At 40.6% G+C, this 22979-nt stretch overlaps 1 protein-coding gene across 1 annotated transcript in view; it reads left to right on the top strand.

Moving 5' to 3' along the window:
- Positions 1-15224: 15224 nt before the first annotated feature.
- GPC5 (glypican 5) overlaps positions 15225-22979 on the top strand; it is a gene marked incomplete at both ends in the record, with an annotated part of 674493 nt that continues 666738 nt past the window's right edge. Inside the window, 1 exon segment of the mRNA XM_080612532.1 lies at positions 15225-15393. Within this exon segment, the coding sequence (XP_080468658.1) occupies positions 15225-15393 (169 nt within the window).

Below are 22979 nucleotides of genomic sequence, written 5' to 3'. Positions count from 1 at the left end.
TACCTCTTTCTTTACTCACTGGGAAAATCCTTATGTATTGACTTTTTATGGCCCACAACAAAATCAGAACTTCTGTGGTGTCTGGGTCTTTGATGTGCTCCCAATTTACAGTTGGGAAGTTTGTGCATACCTTATTTTGAGGATCTTGTGAATGATAAGAACATAGAAATTGATAATTCTGATTGACCTGGTTGGTCTGTTTTAATATCAGGGTTAAGTTTGTCCTTTGCTAAAAGTTCTCATACTTCTTTTCTTAAATTGTCCAACAAGTATAAAAGTACAACATTTGTGCTAGCCTTCCTTGACGTCATATTTAAAACTTTCCTAGTTCCCTGTGATACTAGTGTAAAAAGAGACTTTAGGCCTAAAATACCAGAATACTAGGTGTACTTCTTGGGCAAATGTGGAGGGAGTCTAAGGACCAGTACTTTTTTTGTGTGCAGGTGCAATGGAATGTTGTAGCACTGTCTTAACTATAAAAGTGAGTTATGGGGGAAGAAAAAGGAATTTGGAGTAAACGTGTTAGACGGGGGAGTGTTGGTAAAAAGAATTAACCTGTCACATTTCTTATGTTGCCGAACAACCTTTAGCAAAATGCACATGAGATCGCAAATTCCCTCTACTTTCATTTAATGAAACTCACTTCTAAGCTGATCAGTCCTTCTGGTGAAACATTTCATAGATAGCTTTTACGTTACAGCTGCAGAATTGTCACATTCCAGTCACAGGTTGCCTGGTACTTTTAGCAGGTGGTTTCGTATTCATATATAGAAGTTGCACAACAATGTGAATAATGGGTGTCAAGGTTGTAGATTGGAAGGTCCTTTATCCACTGTGTGGAAGTGTGGACTATTTTACTTTTTGGGTAAAGGTACGTATCTCTTCTCCATAGGTTGTGAATTTAGGATTCTAGGAATGAGGTTGAAGAGTGCATGTCCAGAATCTTCTTTCTGACTCAACTGCAGTGTTTGTGGGGTTTGGTTTTGTTTGTTTTTAAGACATGGGGAATCTCATTTTTAAAATCAAATATAGCTTTGGAACTTCACCTTCAATTAGCTTCAAGTGGGCGTAGGCACTGCTAACATCTCATATTTTGTTTCTTCTGCCACAAGCATGCTTCTCCAGAGTCAGAATTTGTCATTGCAAGAAGTGCTAATGTTGTTCTCCTTACCTATAGTTATCCATCCCTCTGTTCATGTGTAGATTAAAACCTTTTATAGCATTGTTATTAGTCATAATTTTAATAACTACTATGATTCCAGAGAACATTTTGGGAAAGAATTTAGTAAAGCTGCAGCTATTTGCAATTCCTCTGATTTTAAAACTTCTCTTACTTCCCCTGGCTTTTTTTTTAGGGCTAGCCTTTCTCTGAGCATACAGGGTCAAAAACTGACTACACTCACAAGTTACATTACATCTTTGTCCTTGAGGGAGCTGAGAAATGTGATACAAACAAACCAGGAGCATTCTTACTTTTTCCAAACTTACAGAAATGCACTTATTCACAGCTGCTTCTTGTTTCCCTAGTCTGTACTTTTTCTTTCTTAGAATATGTGTATGTGTGTCTGTATAGGTATGTACATTGTGTGTGTAAATATATGTGTATGGGAATGCTGCTAATACACAAAAATTAGTATGTATTTATGCCCACACAGTGTAGGGCAAAGAACAGGTTGGTTAGTAAAATGAATTCCTGCTTAATAACCTGCTACAAATCAGGAAACGGAGGAGGAGTCACTGTAGTTTGACAAAACGTCAGCATTTCTTGTGTACTTCCTCATTGGTGGTGTCTAGGAAACAAAATTCTTCCAGGAAAACCTGTTCGGGAGAGGAAGAAACTGTTCTTTTCAGGAATGCATTTTCTGGTGACTGAGTCAGCTGTGGACTCTGGGTGCTGAACACTGAAGCACAAAAGGTTTTCTTGGTTTTTTTTTTTAAATCCTGAAATATTGGCAGGGTGAGGTTTTTTACCCTGCCTGGATAGCAGACGCAGGCGTTTTGGGAGTGGTGAGGAGGTGCAGTTGGACAAAATTGGGGTGGAGAGGAGGGGACAGAAACCATTAAGGAGTGCTTAGAGAAAATGTGACCAGTAATTCAAGTAGTTCTGCAGTCACAGATGGCTGGAAGGACATGGAGGGGAAATGTTATGTTCTTCCTTAGGGATCTGCTATTACAGTTGGGATACTGAGTGAGCAGAATTGTAGTATGACCTTGCCACAGCCCTTCTTATATGTTCATGAGGCTGTATTGTTTCTCCATCAGGGAATTAGGTGGTCATACAATAGTAGTAGGATGGCTTACATACCTGAAGAAAGGTTTGAGACCTGAAACTTCTCATAGTTGATCTAATTTCTGCTTGCTGTAAAGTCTGCTGCTTCAGCTGCACTTAATTTTCTTAGATGCTTGAGCTATTATTTCATGGTACTGAGTGCAATATTGTTAAGGCGAAGTAAAACTGATCTGGGTTTCTCATTGTTGGGCTGTGTGGTTGATTTACCTAGTAGCTTGCTTCTGTGTGCAGTTGTGTTATATCTGCGAAATACCTCAAAACTGCAGTACTATAACAGAAACTCAGCTTGTTCCAAGATGCTTTGGAAGCTGAAGTTCACACTAGGCACTTGTATGCTGGTTAAAATACTCAAAAGCTTGCATTGTCCAGGTGTTTTTGTTTTTGTTGATTGAATTCAGGTGAAAATAGAATAGTTGTTGGAAGGGACCTACAACAATTGCCTAGTCCAACTTGCTGATCACTTCTAAAATTAAAGCATGTTACTAAGGGTATTGTCCAAATGCCTTTTAAACACTGACAGGCTTAGGGCATCAACCACTTCTCTAGGAAGCCTCTTCCAGTGTCTGACCACCCTCTTGATAAAGAAATGCGTACTAATGTACATTCTAAATCTCCCCTGCTGCAGCTTTGAACCATTCCCATACATCCTGTCATTGGATCTCAGGGAGAAGAGCTCAGCATATCCCTCTCCATTTCCCCTCCTCAGGAAGCTGTAGAGAACAGTGAGGTCACCTCTCAGCCTCCTTCTCTCCAAACTAGACAAGTCTATGAGCAACTCAGCTGCTCCTCACAGGACATTCTAGCCCTTCCACTAGCTTTGTTTTTCTACTGTGGATGCACTTGAGGACCTTCACATCCTTCTTAAATTGTGGGTCCCAGTCTCGGTGCACATGGTACTACAGGTGAGGCAGCACCAATGCTGAACACAGTGGGATAATTACCTCTTTTGATTGGCTGGTTATTCTGTGATGCACCCCAGGATGCAGTTTACTCTCTTGACTGACAGGTCATACTGCTGACTCCTATTGAGTGCTGCTGACGAGCACCCCAGATCCCTTTCTGAAGGGCTGCTCGTCAGTCACTCCTCTCTATACTGAATGCAGAGTCTGGTATTTGGGCTTGTTTAATTTCATGCCATTGATGATTACCCAATGCTTCAGTCTATTTAGATCCCTGGGCAAGGCATCATGTCCCTGAAGAGAATCAACAATACCTCCCAGTTTGGTATCATCATCAGACTTTCTAATGATGCCTTCAACTCCACAGAATGGCAGAGAGATTTTACTGCCTGAACTGAGTTGGTACAGCTCGATGACAGACATTTATGTTTAAAGTAGGTACTGGCAGGAAATAAAATAGGAGTAAGGATTATGTATCTGGATTTGAAGATAAAAGCTCTAGATAAACTTGAAAAATCAAGAAAGAATGTTAGCAAACGTGTCAAAGTGTATTTTAAGCAGAACATACAGGGGTTTTACCTTCATGCTCTGAACTGACCTTTTCCATTTTGCTGATGAATTTATTAATAACTTCCATTAAATTTGTGAAAACTAGGGCTATAATTTCATTGATAAATGTGTAAAAGTCTTTGTGAAAGGCTTGTATAAATTGTTTTTTATGAACTGGTGCACAAGGAACTGCATCTACTGTATACCTTTATCAGTAACTGTCAATTGCGTGTCTAACTGAAGGGAGAACTGGAAGAGCTTCTAGGGTGTTAAGTTCATGTCATACCTTTAGGGGCAGCAATATGATCATTTGAGATAAAATTGCTTTTATAAAATACAAAGTCTTTGGAATTTTAATAGGGTAAATATGATAATACTGTATCTTAAGTAGTGAAGGAACCTTGGTGGTGACAGAACTATGCAAGTTTTGTTCTGTATAAACTACTCTGAGTTACGTAGCTGTTGCCATGTTTGAACAGTTGGTGGCTCCAATGCTTTGCAGCTGTCACTATACATGATGCCAAAACAAGTTAATTCAGTTCTAGCTGTACTGATTTAGTTCAAAATTTTGAAAGAAAAATCAGAATCAGAAACTTGGTAAATAGCCAAACACTTCTGACCTGTGTTTTAAGACACTATTTAAATACTCTTCATATAATAAGCATAAACTCCACTATTCCTGTCTAGCCGAAGGCAAAATATAAGGGATTCCTTTGCAAAGTGCCAGTTCAGAATCGGTAGCAATAATCTTAAAACCAGCATAACTGACAGCATTTCTATTCCATGTTGCTGGATTGTACAAGCAAGACAGATGACAGCTCTCCTGACCAAAATACCTCCTGATAGCAGCCTTCCAGTACCTAAAGGGTGTCTACAAGAAATCTGGAGAAGTTCTTTTTACAAGGGCATGTAGTGACAGGACAAAGGGGAATGCCTTTAAACTGAAAGAGGATAGATACAGATTACATACAAGGAAAAAATTCTTTGCTGTGAGGTTTGTGAGGCATTGAACAGGTTGCCCCAAGAGTTTGTAGATGCCCATCCCTGGAAGAGTTCACTTACATGCAATATATAGTTTCCATGAAATTTTTGTAATAGATAAGATGGCTTACATACCTGAAGAAAGGTTTGTGACCTGAAATTTCTCATAGTTTATCTGGTATTTCTTCTTGCTGTAAAGTCTGCTGCTTCAGCTGCACTTAATTTTCTTAGATGCTTGAGCTATTATTTCATGGTACTGAGTGCAATATTGTGTTAAGACAAAGTAAAACTGATCTGGGTTTCTCATTGTTGGGCTGTGTGGTTGATTTACCTAGTAGCTTGCTTCTGTGTGCAGTTAAGTTGTGTTATATCTGTGAAATACCTTGAAACTGCAGTACTATACTCAGCTTGTTCCAGGATGCTTTGGAAACTGAAGTTCTGAAGCATGCTTCCAAGATGCTTGTTCCAAGGTTCTTTGCAAGTTGAAGCATGAATTTTTTGTTAATGCTATTGACAAAACAGGAAAAATGTGTAATCCAGAGATCCTAATCCAGGGTATGCCTTGAGCTACAGTTGGTCAGGTCAGTAGCAGGGAGTAGTTTGGTTTCAGTTTATAAAAGATTTTGTTCCAATGTAAGAACACACAGTTTCTTTTGGGTAGCACTTTTTTTTCTTTGTTTTAAAGAGGACCTGTGCTTAACTGTTTGCCTATAGTATTTTCATTTTTCTGTTTAATACAAAGTCGGATGTCAACTTCAGTTTCAGCTTCATAAGTAGTTCCAGGGCATCAGAATTCGTGAAACGTTATTGTGTAGTGATTGGCTTTGGTATCCAGAGTAATCCAGTTCCCACTTGAATCTTTTTCTGTAACTGAGGCATTTCTGATATCTCATTCCTATAACACCAGAGTGTTACATACCAGAGTAAATACCCATTAACAAGTTGTTAGGTGCAAGTAGGCGATAATGTCATTACACAGTGTGATTTTTATTTTTGTTAAAATGTAAGGTTGGAAATTGACTTTTTGCATAGTGAATTTCACTACCAAATTCATAAGGGTTTTGTGTGCTGATAGAAATTGCATCTTGCTAAAAATACAGTAATCTATAAAAACAGCATGTGATGTAGTTAGGGAGGAGATCCAGCAGCCTTTAATAGGAAGTTATGGCTGTATTTTGTGTATTTATAATTCAGGAAGAAATCAGCACTAGCACTTTAAATACTTGGTCAGCTGTAGAATGAGATTTGGGCACAAATTCCTTCCAGTGCCCCACTTGGTAGATTGAGGTTGGTACAACTACACAGTGCATGTTGGGATAACCTCAAACTATTGTGTAGTCCTGTCACTTTAAAAATACATCAGTATTGCACGTGTTCACCTGGGAGAGGTATGGAAAATTTGAATGTGTGTCAAGCAGCCAGTCACTTGCATCTTGCATGTGTGAATGATATGAAAGAAAATTAGGGTGTCTGCATTCATTCTCTTTGACACTCATTTACTTAAGATATGACCAAATCACTGCTTTTGGTCTGAACTCAAGATTTGCTAGGCATTCTTTCACTCACTTTTTTGATTCAGGTGGGACCTAATGGTGAGGTAGGTCACCTGCTCAACACTGGCAGCATGTAGTTTACTAATGATTGATTGTTTATTGATTGATTGATTTATTGATTGATTGTAATAATGATTGTAGTTTACTAATGATTTACTAATGACAGTAAACCATACATTGAAGAATGTGAGAGCTGAAGGAAAACAACACCAACAATGGTTGTATCTCTCTGGGTAAAGTTTTTCTGTGAGGACTGAAACAACACTGGGCAAACACAGTGTTTCCAAGCTTCACTGTTTGTGGAGGGCTGCAGGGACACGAAGAAAGAACATAGGCACCTTTTATTTCAGTTTGTAAGACTGTATATGACTGCGAGAAGTGGCCCACCACTGTAAGACAGGGTTTAGAGCTCTGAAGGATGCTATAACCGGGATTTTTCTGTCTTACTGAAATGTTCAGAGAGGCATAATTTTTTCACTTTTTAAGTGTTCTAAGCATAATGAGACTCCAGCTTGTTACTTGTTATCTTGGAGCTTGTAGAGGTGGGACTCACACATATAATTGCAAGGCAAAACTGAGACATTTCTGAGATTTACAGTTCAGCACTTAGTAAGTCAATACAGGGTTTTTTTTTTTTTTTTTTTTTAGGGGGGAAGGTGAGAGGGGCTTCATCTTTTTTGCATGTTTTAGTGTGCCCCAACCTGCTAAAAAAAAGCTAAAATTTGGACCACTATAAATGCTTTATTGGTCCCTTTTTCAGGAGGCTGAAGCATCAAGTACGTTCTGTTTAGTTGCAAGCCATGTGGTTCATATTTCTCAGGAATAGTTTTTAATTTGTTTTACCCACCAGCAAAAAACCGAGAAGCTGGCTACAGAGTTAGAGTAAATGCTTCCCAAGTTGCAAGGGCATGAGGAATAATAAGAAAAGGTGTGAGTGAAACCCTTTACAATAAGAGTGTCTATGTATATGCTTACTGACTTACTGCTAACTTACTAAGGTGGTGCCTGGTCGTCTTGTTGAAAAAGCAAGTTTCTGATTGCAGGGTCTCTTGGGGCATCAAGTAAAAATGCTATGAACATCAGATACAGACTAAGGGAAATTAACTCATCTCTAGTCAGGATGAAACTTGTATTTGAGTTTGTAAAATGTGAACAACTGTCCCTTTGTGGCATGTAAAGGAAAGAAGACTTATACTACCATTCTGTGTTTAGAGATTACCAAACTTGTGCTGACCTTTTGTGGATTCTTCAAAGAAGAGCAGAAGCGTGGTGTTTTTCAATAGTGATGATGCTAAACTGATACTGAGTGTAATTTCTTTTATATTAAGATCAGGTTGCAGAACCATATTTCTTCCAGTTACACAACGGATACGTTCTCTGTGTTGCACGCTAGTACTTTGCAGAAGTTGCTGATTTGCTGCAATCTCCTCTGCTGGGCATTCCTTCTTAGATGTTCTTTCTCCTAGTGTCTTAATTCTACAAGCCCAAGTTAACCACCCTGCAAGGAAAAGAAGTGATATTAATGAAAAGAAAACAGTAGATTAAGCGTGTTCATCCATGAATATCTGAGGAAGTCTCCATGGAAACAGCGTACCCAGCAGCAAGGAGAAGTACTTTTCGAAGTAAGTGGCTGAATGCTCAGCTACGCTTGAAGTATAAATTATTAAATAAATAAAACCTTTATTTTTTTATATATAAACCCTATATTTTTATATATATATAAAACCTATATTTTTATATAATGTACATGCAATTACATCCTGGGTACTGTACTCCAAAGTGAATGTTTGAAATCGGAATTGCTGTGGAGAACCTAAGCTCTCTGTGCAGGCAGGATGCAAAGCCCGTGTTGTAAAAACCTTTTCTGTGTCACTGTAAGAAGGCAGTAACGCAAACCTGTGAGCAATGTACCTTGATGGCTGGGCAGGGCACCTTTACTCTGCATGGGGGGCTTCTCTCCCAGCCAAGGGAGCACCTGGGGAGTGGGAGCCAGTTGTGTTAACTCTCTTGCCCTGTATTTCCTGTGGTTGAGGGTGGCAGAGCATGGGTTGGCTATTGGAAATGACTTGTGGGAGCAGTCACTGCCCAGCATGAAAAGTGGGTACTGCTATCAGCAGCTGGCTGCCTGGGCACAAGCTGGCTGATGTTAAGCAGCTGTCATTCAAGACCCCCAGGTTCTTTTCTGCTGAGCAACTTTCCAGGCACTCTTCTCCAAGCCTGTAGTGTTTCATGAGGTTGTTGTGACTCAAATGTGGGACCCAGCATTTTGCCTTGTTTAACCTCATACCGTTGGCCACAGCCCATTGATGCAGCCTGTCCAGATCTCTGTGTTGACCCTTTCTGTCCTTCAGCAGCTCAACACTTCTAGCCAACTTGGCATCATCTGCAAATTTACTGAGGGTGCAGTCAGTCCCCTTGTCCAGATCATCACTGAATGTATTAAACAATACTAGCCTTAACACCAAGCCCTGAGCGACACCACTAGTGACAGGAAAGACAAGTTGAGAGAGCTTGATCTGTTCAGCCTGGAGAAGGCTCCAGGGAGACCTTGTTGCAGCCTGCAGTACTTAAACGGGGCCTACAAGAAGTCTGGAGAGGGCCTTTTCACAAGAGCATGTAGTGACAGGACAAGGGACAATGGTTTTAAACTGACAGAGGGGAGATTTAGATTAGGTATTAGGAAGAAATTCTTTACTATGAGGGAGGTGAGGCACTGGCACAGGTTGCCCAGAGAAGCTGTGGCTGCCCCATCCCTGGAAGAGTTCAAGGCCAGATTGGATGGGGCTTGAAGCAACCTAGTCTAGTGGAAGGTAGCTCATAGCAAGTAGGTTGGAACTAGATGATCTTTAAGGTCCCTTGGGGAAGCGGCAAGTGAAGTTTATATTGGATTATGCTCTTGGGGGTGGGAATAAGCAATGCTGCAGGTGAATGATACTCTTCTCTGGACTGGAACTGTTCCTCAGCATTTTCTTTCTCTTCTTCCTTTACATGTGGTCTCAGCTGACATTTCTTTGTAATTGCAAGCATGAAACAAAAGGGTGCTTTCTTGGTAAGATTTCATAAATATTTGAATTAAAATACAGATTTTTTTTTTTTTTTTTTTCCCAGAGGGAATAAATTAATTTATCTGCAGATCAGTTCAAACTTTTGTAATACTAGTATGAACTCTTTCAGCACTACACTTAATGGACCCTTAGATGAGTTAAACGAAGAGTTGTGCATGAAGCGTTACTGACCTCACCATGAATTTGTGGTGTTTATTACAGTGCGGTAATGTTATGAATCCAAGTGCTGGGTAGCTTTTAACCCTACTTTACTAGCTTAATTATCTAAATTTTAAATAGGAGGACTCTTTTTTTAAAATTTATCTACCATAATGACTATGGAATAATAACTGAAGAAAAAGTTGTTGGTTTTTTTTCCCCCCTGTGCTTTTGATTTCATGTCAAGGATCCCTGCACTGGTTAGAGCTGTATAAAAAGCAAAAGGATAGCATCAGAACCAAGAACCTAGAGAGGCACGTATCAGACCAGAAAGAGATGGGTAGAATTTGCTACAGAGACATGATGTGAACATACTAGTCAACACAACTGTTGTGGGTGTCTGTTACAGGCCACCAGATCAGGGTGAGGAAGTTGACGAGGCTGCCTACAGGCAGCTGAGAGCGGCCTCACAGTCACAGGCTGTGGTTGTCGTGGGGGATTTTAACTTCCCTGATGTTTGCTGGAAGGACTACTCAGCAACCCAGCCACAGTCCAGGAGGTTCCTCCAGTGTATGGATGATAACTTCCTCATGCAAATGGTGGATGAGCCAACCAGGAGAGGAGTGCTGCTGGATCTCATCCTCACTAACAAGGAGGGTCTGGTCGAAGCAGTAAAGGTTGAGGGCTGCCTTGGTTGCAGCGACCACGAGATGGTGGAATTCAGGATCTTGTGTGGTAGGGCCAGTACAATAGCAAGTAGAATTGCAACCCTGGACTTCAGCAGGGCAAACTTTGGCCTTTTCAAGCAATTGCTAGAGGAAATCCCACGGGCAAGGCTGCTTGTAGGTAAAGGGGCCCAAGATAGTTGGTTGGCATTCAAGAATTGCTTATTCCGAGCTCAAGAGCAGAGCATCCCGACATGTAGGAAGTCAAGGAAGAGGACCAAGAGACCTGTGTGGCTAAATAAGGAACTGCTGGGTATCCTCAAGTGGAAGAGGAGAGTTTACAGGTCATGGAAGGAGGGGCTGGCCACTTGGGAGGAATATAAGGCTGCTGCTAGAGGATGTAGGAAGGCAGCTAGGATGGCTAAGGCCTCCTTAGAATTAAATCTGGCCAGAGGGGTCAAGGACAGCAGAAAGAGCTTTTTCAAATACATAGCTGATAAAACTAACACCAGAGGCAAGGTTGGCCCACTGGTGAATGGGGTGGGTGCCCTGGTGACAGAAGATACAGAGATGGCAGAGTTATTAAATGCCTTCTTTGTCTCTGTCTACTCTGCCGGAGGCAGTCCTGAAGAGCCCTGTACTCCTGAGACCTCAGATGAAGTCAGGTCACTGGAGCAGTTTGCCTTAGTCAATGAGGAATGGGTTAGAGACCAGCTGAGCAATCTGGACATCCATAAATCCATGGGTCCAGATGGGATGCACCCATGGGTGCTGAGGGAACTGGCGGAAGTCATTGCTGGACCACTCTCCATCATCTTTACCAAGTCTTGGGAAACGGGAGAGGTGCCTGAGGACTGGAGGAAAGCAAATGTCACTCCAGTCTTCAAAAAGGGCAAGAAGGAGGACCCGAGTAACTATAGATCGGTCAGCCTCACCTCCATCCCTGGGAAAGTGATGGAGCACCTTATCCTTGATGCCATCTTAAGGCATGTCAAGGATAAGAGGGTTATGAGGGGCAGTCAACATGGCTTTACCAAGGGGAAGTCATGCTTGACCAACCTCCTAGCCTTTTATGAGGAAATAACATTGTGGATGGATGATGGCAGAGCGGTGGATGTGGTCTACCTTGACTTCAGCAAAGCATTTGACACAGTCTCCCACAGCATCCTCATAGCTAAGTTGAGGAAGTGTGGTCTGGATGATCAGGTAGTGAGGTGGACTGCAAACTGGCTGAAGGACAGAAGCCAGAGAGTTGTAGTCTATGGGGCGGAGTCTAGTTGGAGGCCTGTATCTAGTGGGGTGCCTCAAGGGTCAGTATTGGGACCAGTATTATTTAATATATTCATCAATGATTTAGATGAGGGAATTGAGTGTACTGTCAGCAAGTTTGCTGATGATACTAAGCTGGGAGGTGGCTGACACGCCAGAAGGCTGTGCTGCCATCCAGCGGGACCTGGATAGGCTGGAGAGTTGGGCAGGGAGTAACTTGATGAAATATAACAAGGGAAAGTGTAGAGTGTTACATCTGGGCAGGAACAACCCCAGGTTCCAGTATAGGTTGGGGAACGACCTGTTAGAGAGTAGTGTAGGGGAGAGGGACCTGGGGGTCCTAGTGGATGGCAGGATGACCATGAGCCAACACTGTGCCCTTGTGGCCAAGAAGGCCAATGGCATCCTGGGGTATATTAGAAGGGGGGTGGTCAGTAGGTCGAGAGAGGTCCTCCTTCCCCTCTACTCTGCCCTGGTGAGACTGCATCTGGAATATTGTGTCCAGTTCTGGGCCCCTCAGTTCAAGAAGGACAGGGACCTGCTGGAGAGAGTCCAGCGCAGGGCGACGAGGATGATTAAGGGAGTGGAGCATCTCCCTTATGAGGAAAGGCTGAGGGAGCTGGGTCTCTATAGTTTGGAGGAGACTGAGGGGTGACCTTCTTAGTGTATATAAATATATAAAGGGGGAGTGTCACGAGGATGGAGCCAGGCTCTTCTCAGTGGCAAACAATGATAGGACAAGGGGTAATGGGTATAAACTGGAACACAAGAGGTTCCACTTAAACTTGAGAAGAAACTTCTTCTCAGTGAGGGTGACGGAACACTGGAACAGGCTGCCCAGGGGGGTTGTGGAGTCTCCTTCTCTGGAGACATTCAAAACCCACCTGGACACATTCCTGTGTAACCTTATCTAGGTGTTCCTGCTCTGGCAGGGGGATTGGACTAGATGATCTTTTGAGGTCCCTTCCAATCTCTAACATACTGTGATACTGTGATACAACAGTTCTTAATTAAAAACTTCCTTAATTGCTGTGGTAAGTATAAAAATAATAGTAAAAAGACTCACAGTGAAGAAAGCTTTAAAGAATTACTTAGAAAAATGCAGAAGCTTAATGGATTTTTGAACTGCTTTCAGATACATGAGACAAAATAGGAGATAGCATGAAAGTATTTGATGATTTCAGAAGCTGAGGATGGAGAAAGGTGCTGTAGTCCTCTGGGAGGGGAAACTTCCCTGAGATGGGAACAGTAAAAGGATATGCAATCAAAGCCAAGGAACTTGAGTTTGACACAACAAAGAATGCAAGAAAAGTGGATGTTGTCAAAGCAACAGGTCAGGAAGGGTTATTTTTGCGGGAGCTCTCTGAAAGGATACAAACAGGGAAGATGGCACAGCCAGTAGGCACAAGATGGCAGTCCAAAGGAGAATGTCATCTGTGTACATGAGCAGGAAACCTACTTCTGTGTGCCAATGATAATAGCTTCGTTTTAGCTTGGTGTGATTAGGAGGCATGTGTCAGTATTTCAGGTAATACAGTGTATTGTTCATGATGATTAAGAAAATGATCAAAGGCAGACTTGGAATCATTATTCTTCAGTCGTCTGCTGACAGCTGGATATTTACGAATATCCACCAAGGGCACACGTTAAGCCTTTGGTCAAGAAAAGAGGCAGGTCTGAAGCCAATGTTAATGTTCTCTCATAAAGTTCATATATATATATATATATATATTTATATATTCTTATGTTAAAATGAGAGAAGTCCCTTTCTTCTGCATGTGATTGCCAATATGTCATAACCTTTTCTAGAATATCTGACTCATGAAACTTGTTACCTAAAATATACACTTTAACATTAAAATCAGTGATGCTTCAAAGCATAAAACAAAAAAGTTAAATTCAGTGTTATGAGAAAGCCAAAATTGTTTCCTTCACAGTCCCTATGCTAAAGTTAGAAAATAATCTGCAAACTAACCTCCTAAATCCATCAACAACCAAACAAAAACCCACCCCATTTGGACTAAACTAAACTCTTCCTCATCTTGACAGAGCTAGTTAAAACAGGTATGTTCAATTTCCCTTTTCCCTTAGCCTGTAGAACATGAGGGTAAAGGTTTCTCTGAATTGCCACTAGTGGAAGATGGAAGGATGTAATAATTCAAATTAAAGAGGTTTCCCAACATTATCTGTCTCTGTTGGCAAACTTCTGTACAGTTTTGAGGTAAATGAGAAACCTAGTTTTTTATTTTATTTTATTTTTTTAAAGTAGGAATACTTGCATGTATTTCTTGACATGCAAAAGTTTCTCCCCTTCTCCTAATACTTAATTTTCATATGTTTATTGTGAGTGCTGCACATCTTGTACTAGGTGTTGAGATGCGCAGAATTTCCCTTGCCATCTTCAAGCTGATGAATAAGATCCTGCGTGTGTTCTCCGGCTCCCATATTTGAGTGGTTTTCCTCAGCAATATTTTTCAATATTTAAAAGTAAGCGTTCTGTTTAAGGCAGTGTTTTACTGACTGATGAGAGGTTTGCTGCCTACTTAAGCAGTGAACCACACATGACATTGACTTTTTAATTATTTCTATTTTTCAAATTAACCAAATCTTTTTATTTGCAAGTGGGACTCCCTGTTCTGTTTTCTCCTTTTTTTCTTCATGAGGTGACTAAAATGTAGTTTGCTTTAGCAAGAAGATTGTAATCTGTCATTTGTGTTCAGTCTTTGTGTATCAACAGTATAAGAACAGTAGAACAACTTCTATTAAAGGATTATTTCATATAACGTACAAACTTGCTGACAGAAGGATGTTGTCAAGTCCAGGAGCATAGATGATTCAAAAAAGGAAAATACTCATCTTCTCTGCTTCTTAGGACCTCGGTATACTGGGTGATGTTAATGTAATGCCATTCTTTTATTGCTTTGCTCAGCAGTGAAATGGTTCATATCTAGCGCAAGTTTTAATAAGTTGTCAATTTGTCACCCATATTTAAATGGATGCATAGAATATATCACACTTGAACTGTTTTCACAGTCTTGTGTTGAAATTGCTGCTGCAGATAAGAGATTTATTTTAAAGTGAAAGCTGGGATGGACTAATGCTGCAAAGGGCTGAATGACCACCAGCAGCTTCAAGATGGACTAAGAGCAATTTCCAGCTGTAAAGGGTGAGGTGTGATACTTAAATTTGTGCATGGGGGAGGGATTCTTAACTCTGGCACCCAGAAAGCAGTGTAAAAGATAGTGGATGGGTCTCAGCTGCTGCCTGGCTGCTCTGACAGGTAACACTGGACTTTGGCTGGTAGCCACGAGAGGGTTTTGTAAGCCCATCCTTTGTCACTTTTGCCTAAGAAAACTAACTTTCGAAGATGTCTTGAAGGTAGCTGAATTGAGTCTTTTGTCAGAAAAGCAGAAGTTTGTCTTTTGAAGCCAGACTCATTGTGTTACTGCCAGCTCGCAAGCCTATTGGAAAGAGTTACTAATGACACTACGAGTTATTTTAAGTCTATTTTCTCGTGCTTTTTTGGGCTTACATACCAACACGTGCCGTCCTCTCCCTGCAGGTTTTCCCGCCCCGCACCGCCCCGGGTGTGCCCGCCCCCGAGCCCGGCGGGGCGGTGTGGAGCCACCGCGACATCGGCGGCGGGCAGCGCTTCATCGCTGCCGTCCCCCGCCCCTTCTCGGCCCCGGGGCGGCCCTTCTCGTCCGAGAGGGCACCGGGCGGGGGCCGGGCCGGGGGAGGATCCCGGCGGGAGGTCAGTGGACGGCGCGGCTCGGCGGCGGTTCTGCTGCGTTCCTTGAGGCTGCCGCCGGGAGATGGGGGGGAAGAGCCTCAGCCTCCGCGTCCTCAGGCTCGGCATCCTGCTAGTGGCCGCCGCCGCTCCGGGCGGCGCGGTGCCGCTGCAGAGCTGCGAGGCCGTCCGGAAAGTTTTCCAGCTGCGGCAGCTCGGCCCCCTGAGGAGCATCCCGGAGGCCCCGCGAGCAGGTGAGAGACAACTTGCGCATGGAGCGGCGGGGCAGGTGATGCCGCGGCGGCAGCTCGGCTCGTCTGAGGACGCGCTGCCCGAACGCGGGGCGGCGGCTCTGAACTTGGGACCGCCGGCGGTGGTTAATGGGTGGCGACGGGGAGCATCCGGGCGGAACCTCGGGGAGCGCCTGGCTATTACTCAGGAAAGAAAAGGCTGCTGTGCGATGTGGGCTCTGCGAAACGTGGAGCACCCGATACCTGCCTAAACCTCTCCCCGGTGCCCTGGTCAGTGCTGTGCAGCTTCAGCTGGGGGGGGGGGGGGGGCGGGGCGCGGCGCGGCGTGGCGTGTCACCTGGCTTTCAGCTGACCGTGATCAGACACAGATGCTGCGTCGGTGCCCCAGTGCAAACCCTGAAGGAAGGGGAAAGCCGGTGGTATGCCCCTTGGTTTGGTGAAGTTACTGTTGTGTGAAATGAGAGTGATTTACACTGCTAGATGTCTGCCTGTAGTTCTAAGTGAATAAAATGCCCGGGAAAGTAATGTCTTAATGGCAATTTGCGTACGTCCTCGCCTTTAAATCAACAATGAAACTATTTTTTTTAAATGGGTACCCAATGGCATTGAGCACGTGTGTGGTAAGATACACCTTCTTAGATTTGAGATGTGTTTCCAGCCTCTTGAGAACCTCAGTTGATTTCAGTGGTGCTGATCACAAAATTAAAATGCAGATATTTTCATGGTCAGCCATATAGGGTTGGGAAATCTTTTTTTTTTTTTTTTTTTTTTTTTTTTTTTTACTCATATATTTGTAAAGTGTGTGCATGTTTAGATGACAAGAAAATGTAAGTCAATGCTTTCCTGACTGAAAATGACTTCTCAATGCAACAAAAGCTGAATTACCATCCCTCTCATATTGAAATATCAATAGTCTCTTTTTTAACATAATCCGTGTAGTTTCTAGTAACTCTGCAAGTTGAGCTAAGTCATACTATGATTATTTCTAAAGGAATCACTACAAAATACAGCTTTTTAATGACTTTAGTTTTAAACATGACAGATAAGAGTTGCCTTGTGCAGTTTACAAATCAAAGTACTTCTTACATTGTCCTTAGCTGAAGGTTTTATTATTGTCTTCGCTAAAAAGAAAATCAACACTTTAACTGGGAAGCCTGATTAGATAGGTACTGTGCAAATGAAGGTGTCTGGAAAGTGAAATCTGAGTCTAAGCCCTCTCACTGATTTAAATCCTTTGAGCTGGTTATTTGTGTCAATAACATTGGTATGAATGAAATGCCACCAGTTTATCTGTGCTCTTCTCATTCTGTAATCTGGCATAACTATTACACTTTTCCTGCCGTTGTAATTTATTTTAATAGAATATGTTCGCTTGTATACTGGGGATAGGGCGGAAATCTGTTGCCTCAAGGGAAAAGAACTGTGGTTCTTCATGTATGTCCCTTCTGCCCTGCTCTTTGATTTCCTTTCCCCTGTAATATTTTTATAACACCACTCGTTTTTTTTCTTTTGACTTTTTTGTATTTCCTGTTCCTGAAGCAAAAACCCGTTTTGAATTATAAGAGTAATAAAAGAATTCCTTTCTCAGCTGCTGCCCCGAAAGCAGTGGTCAGTAGGAGGTGTGTTACAGCCTTTCTCTCTCTGAAAGAATTGCATTGCTGTGGGCAGCCTGGAAAACACTAGCCCTCAAGGAAGGTGTCAAAGTTCTCACTCTGAGCAGCTTTGATCTGAGAGTTACACAAAACAAGTAATTGTGAATAGTAGAATTTCTCCAGAATTGGTGATGACAGGAAAATGGGGGTTAAATGAGTCTTTTAGGAGGTTTGGGTGTGATTAATGGTATTATAGGCTGGAAACATAACATGATGAGGAAAGAAATGCCACTTTTGCTACTGATCTTTTGAGACAAGAAGTGAGAAGTATTTTAAAGCCTTTTGTGATGACACTTAGAAACACATAATGTGTTTGTAACACACGCACACTTTCTGTAGGTGTTAAAGCTGCCTTTGTAAGGTTTAATTTGTTTGCTTAAATTTAGGCATTTGGAACCATTTGAGTTTCCATAGACTCTCTGGAATATCCCCATAGGGCCAGCAGATGTGATGCCTCTGGGAGACTTGCATCTTTCTGGAGAGGCAATGAGCAAGGGGTGGGATAACTTTGGCATCTCAGATACTCCCTGTGGGTACCTGCACTGCATGGTCAGTGCAGCCAGTGGCACCTGGTAGCTGCTCAGCTATTAAATGTTAGGTGTTGACTTCAGAGTGAGCTCTGTAGGTCCTTTGCGTACTGTATTGTATACGCTTCTTTATTTAAGTGGTACCTTAGACCTAGCTAGTATAAGGACATCTTCCTTTAAATGTCTTAAGCTGAACCATACCTTTTATGTGGAGAAAGATCGCTAGCTGAAAAGGAGTGGGAATGTTAGTTGGTGAATGGATTTGTGTACAGTCAAAGGCTACAGTCTCTATAGTCAGTAAATTATAGGGAAGAAGCTGACTTGTATTTGCCTTGTTTCTACCGAATATATTAAAATAAAAAACTAGCATTGACAAATGTCTTTTTTCCTCTTCGTAGTTCTAGCAAAAACTAAGCAGCCTTAGATCAGTAAGTCATACAAATTGTAATTCTCTTCCATTTGGGGACTGCCATCTGTCTGTACTTTGAATATATGTTAGCTGAAAATACTATACATTGTTTCATAATTAGTTTTGCAGCTATTGTATATAGTTAATGTATCTTAAGCAAATATACTGCTATCATTATATGGTAAAATGCCAGATATTTGCATGAGAGGGATCTTGAGATTTTGTTATCATTCACATGATGCAGGATATCATGGTGTTGAAATAGGCAACTAATAATCAAGATAAGTGAGTATCTTTATCAAAACCAAGATTTGTATTGTGACCCTCCAGCAATGAAGAAACTTGGCTGTGCTGTCTTTTGTAGCACTGATTTGTGATAGTATCTGTCACATACTGTATTGAAATATTTATCACTTTCATACTAATTTTAAATGTTAGTTGCAAAAATACTTGGTTTTGGTTTTTTTTTTTCTCTCTGTCTGTTTCTGAGCTACAAGTTGGGACTGTACAGTAAAACCTCAATAATTGAAAATCCTAAAAGACCCTTTTTATTGTATGGAGAATCAAAAAATAACCAAAACATGAATTAAATATAAAAAAGCCTCAAAGGTTTGATTTAGGCTTTTTTTTTTTTTTTTTTTTTAATATGTTTGTGGATCTGTATGAATTGGATTGTTAAAAAAAATTGCTTAATTTCTGGTATTGTAACCTAAGCAACTTCCTTGAAGAATTCCACTTTTTTTATCCGGTATATGCTAGTAAAACTAGAGCTTTTAGCTGATTTCATCATCTTATATTTCAGACAGATTAGATGGGAGCTTTCAACTCTCCTTTCTTCTCTGGTTTCCTTCTCTCAGAATACTTAGAACAGCAGAATAGGATGGACAGTAAACCAGTGACTTTTGCCTTCCTGACAAAGGGCTTTCCCTTGGCACATCAGTGAACAAGGTGTCTGGCTTCTGTTTACACCAAAAGGCTGAATTCCATGGCTTATTGAAAACTGTTGCATTTGCTGGAAGTGTAGAATCAAACAGTTGCAGATTAAGTGGAAAGAAGTGCTGGAGATAGTTTTCCAGTTCTCTGCAGTTGTTTTTTTTTTGTTTTGTTTTGTTTTTCAGGAATCAAGGTAGGCTTCTTTTCATCAAATTTTGGGATGCCATGGATGTGGTTGTGAGAACAAGCATAAAAGAATGAAAACTCTCACTAGTATAAGTTTTATTGTGAGGCTTTTTTATAAAGAATTATTATGTATAAAATCGAGTAAGAAAAACTGTGCTTGAAGGATGAGATAACCTAGAAACTAAGTTGGTGTGTGATACGGTTTTGTTAATCCAAGTTAAAATATTCTTGTTAATTCATCTTAAAGTAACAGTAGAAGTCAGTTTAAAATCCAGAGCAGATTACTTTGATACAACTCCGAGATTATGCTTGAATCTTAATATGGGTTTCCACTACAATTTACATTCAGGTAATTTGGATTTTGGTTCTATCTGAAGTCAAATCAATAATTTTTATATATATATATATATTTTTATTTTTTTTTTTTTTTTTTTTTTTTTTTTTTTTTTTTTTTTTTTTTTTTTTTTTTTTTTTTTGGTGTGTGCAGGCGCACTTCTAATTACTCTACATGCTAACTGATCTCCGGAAAAGGATTTAGGCAGAGGCAAAAGTGCTCTGTCGTATCAGTTACTAATATTCATTAGATCATATCTGTTTTTGCAAGGACGGTTGCTTATGACATTTCTTGTATGTGTGAACGTACACCCTTGCTTCCTGAATTTAAGTAGTATTTCACCTCTGGATCCACAAAATTATCACTGTGAAACAATTCTTAAAACATTTTGAGATTAAAACCAACAAAAAATGGGCTCAGCTATATAGCAACTTTCCCTTCTCTGTCTCCCGTATTTCAGTACCTCTGGGAAGTCAGCACTGCTCAGTAGCCTTAGGATTTGATCTGACTGGAATGACTTGAAAGGCAATGTCCATACTGTTATATAGAGGACAGGGGACCAGCTCCTGTTTCTCATGCTGAGTGGAACAGAAGGGCTACATTGCTTAATCATAGCAATGAATCATAAAATGGTTTGGGTTGGAAGGGACATTAAGATCACCTTGCTCAAAGCCCTGTCCAGCCTGGCTGGTACCCTGTAGAAGGGACAGACTGCCCTCACTCAATGGGTTTTGCCCAAGCGTTTTCTCTGGATCCAAAACAATGCTCTGGTAATGCCAAGGTATTATGGATTTTTAGGGTTCCCTTCCCCCACAATTCAAGCAGTCTTAAAAATAGGAAGGCTTTCCACAGGCAGTGAGTGTATTGTATCCTGAACACGTTTTGTGCCATGAGCTGTAGCATGGCTGTATGGAGGGATGTCTGTACCTTGTTGAGGGGTTGTCTGCTAGTAGGAGGATGATCTTAGAGGATGTTAGGAAGGAGCCAGATCTGTACAACAGAGTTGACTATGGTGTCCTTTGATAGCAGTGTGTAGAATACACCATCTTTAGAAGTGCAGCTGAGAAATACTGGTACCTTCTGAAAAGAGCTGCAGAAAGAGGGGAGGTGATAGTTCAAAAGCATGGACAGGGCTGGGTGCTTGAGGCTGATTGCCACCTCTCTTATCAATGCTGAAGTACTTCACAGCAATCATGATGGCGATTAATGCCAAGTCTGGAGTGGTGCTTATATCAAAAATGAGCAGATATTAAAGGGTACGCATGAGAAGAACTCAACATCTGATACAGGTTGCAAATCCATTTTGCAATAAACTGCTCATTTGAATAAACTGCCTGTTTCTTCAGGTCTTCTGGCATTTTAGTGCTGGCTTTTAGAAGACTGTTTATTGTGACAATCCTAGGTCTGTTTTGGGATATTTCGGTCTCTGAATTTGATCTTATGGAAGTATTTGTCTAAGTAGACAAGCAGAAATTTACCACACATCTGGTATTTTCTCTTCCTGGCAATTAATGTCCTCATCCTGTTTATCTCAAGGTACTGACAATATGGATTTGTATGGCTGAGACCATGAATAAAAGTTTGAAATCAGTTCCAGGTCTTCTGGAAATAAGTAAACCCGTACCTCAGAATAATTACATTTTATTCTTGCTGAACTGGCTTTTCTCCACCCATCTAGACTGTTTTCAGTTGTAAAAACCTTTCCTATACTGTAACTGTTTATGTTAACATATAGTTGTTAGGGGCTTAGTTCACTTCTTCTTGTCATGTGATCTTGTAAAGATAGATTGCATCATAGGGCCTTCAGAATTTGGTACTGAAAAGAGCCAGTATTCCGTATGGGAGCAGGAAATATTTTCTCACTGTATTTAAAATAATTAGTTATTGACAAAATGGTTCTTGTGGAAGATAGGAAGATTTTTACATGTGAAAGCACAGAAAATAAATGTGTTTTTTTTTTTTTTTTTTTTTTTTTTTAACTTTGGCTGTACTGAAATGAAATGACCTGTTTCACTTGCTGGTTTACATACCTTCTTCTGAAACATTATCCACAAGCTGTTGCTTGTTCTGTAGCTTTATAAAGAAACAACTAGCTACAAAACCACTCTGGATTTTGAGCAACCTCTCAATTTTTAGTCAGTCAGGTTCTTTTGCATGCTTAGTGAGCTGGAACAGAAGTAGGTCACTAAAATGTATTTTATATGTATATGATTATTCTTAAAGTATAAAACAAAGTTCCCTAATGGTTAGGAACAATATCCATGTTAAAAATATTCTGCTTAAAAAAAAAACCAACCCAACAATAAAATCAAGGGAATAAAGAATATTGAAGAGTCAGCTGAAATCATAAACAAATATTAATTATTATTTTAGAGTTTTGCTAAAAGTCTAAATGTCATCTTGAAGCTATACTAACATCCATGATAAGCCTAGATAAAATTTCATGTTTGCTACTGCTTTACAAGAGGCAAACGGCAAAAGGTTTGAAAGCGAAGTAGTGCCTAACATTTGTTTAAAATACTAAGCACAGTTTGGGTAATAAAGCTAATCTTTAGGTTATTTAATTTTAATATTAAACAAGTATTACGCATGTCTATGGCTATATACATAGGGAACTGCATGTGAGCAGATGCTGTTTGTATATTATTTGTTAATAACTAAAATGCAGTTTAAAGGTCGTACTTACTAGTAAAATGACATGACAGTTTTGTGCAAGATCCGCTTTTCTGAACCTCATAAGAAAAAGATCATTGCTCCTTAGAAATGAAGCTGCTTTTCACTTATGAAAGAGACACATGTCAAGTCAGTAGAAGAATGAGGAATAGTACTCACAAGTTCTAATTTTTGCTTGGTTTGACAGCTCAGCCACACACTTCTGATCATGAAATTATGGTTTATTATACAACAATGCCATTGATTAAAATGATGCTGTATGCAAAGCAATGTTAATCGTGTTTGAGGCAACTTGATCACACTTTGCCAAGTTTTATTTTTAGTTCCAAGCAGAAGGACGTTTACGTGTAGTTACTATCTGCTAAAATTTGGAGGGTAAGGTAGATCATCTTATATACATGGTAGTGAGGTGGTTTTTTACTGGTTTTAAATACTTTGTAAACAAAATTAAACAAAACCCTCCTCAAACCCACCACAGCTGTATGCTTCATTGGGAAGAGTTGTACCTCTCCTCCTAATATTTGGGCTCATATACAAGCTGTGTTGAAATTTGAAAATGGAGTAGTTGTATTGAGGCGACTTCCATAATCTGGAAAATTGGATAATATCTTTCAAATAAGTCACTTATCAGAAAACTGTAAGAGTATAGTGATGTAGGAGAAGAAAAATATATCTAGTTGGGAGTTTTCCTTTTTTAACCTTCTTTAAACTGTTTTTTTTATTTCTGAAATGATTTGGTATACACACTGTGTAATAACAGTTTATTGAAGATCTTAGTTCTCATCCACTGTACTATTGTCTGGAGCAGTGTGAATTGTAAAGGTGTCACACTAGGCTTAAGGAAGAGATTTGATTGTGATGATGTGGTTCAGAGT

The sequence above is a fragment of the Psittacula echo genome (assembly GCF_963264785.1).
Source record: "Psittacula echo genome assembly, chromosome: 3".
In the NCBI taxonomy this organism is placed as follows: domain Eukaryota; kingdom Metazoa; phylum Chordata; class Aves; order Psittaciformes; family Psittacidae; genus Psittacula; species Psittacula echo.
The sequence above is the reverse complement of the archived record's forward strand: the minus strand, read 5'-3'. Positions and strand labels throughout refer to the sequence as shown.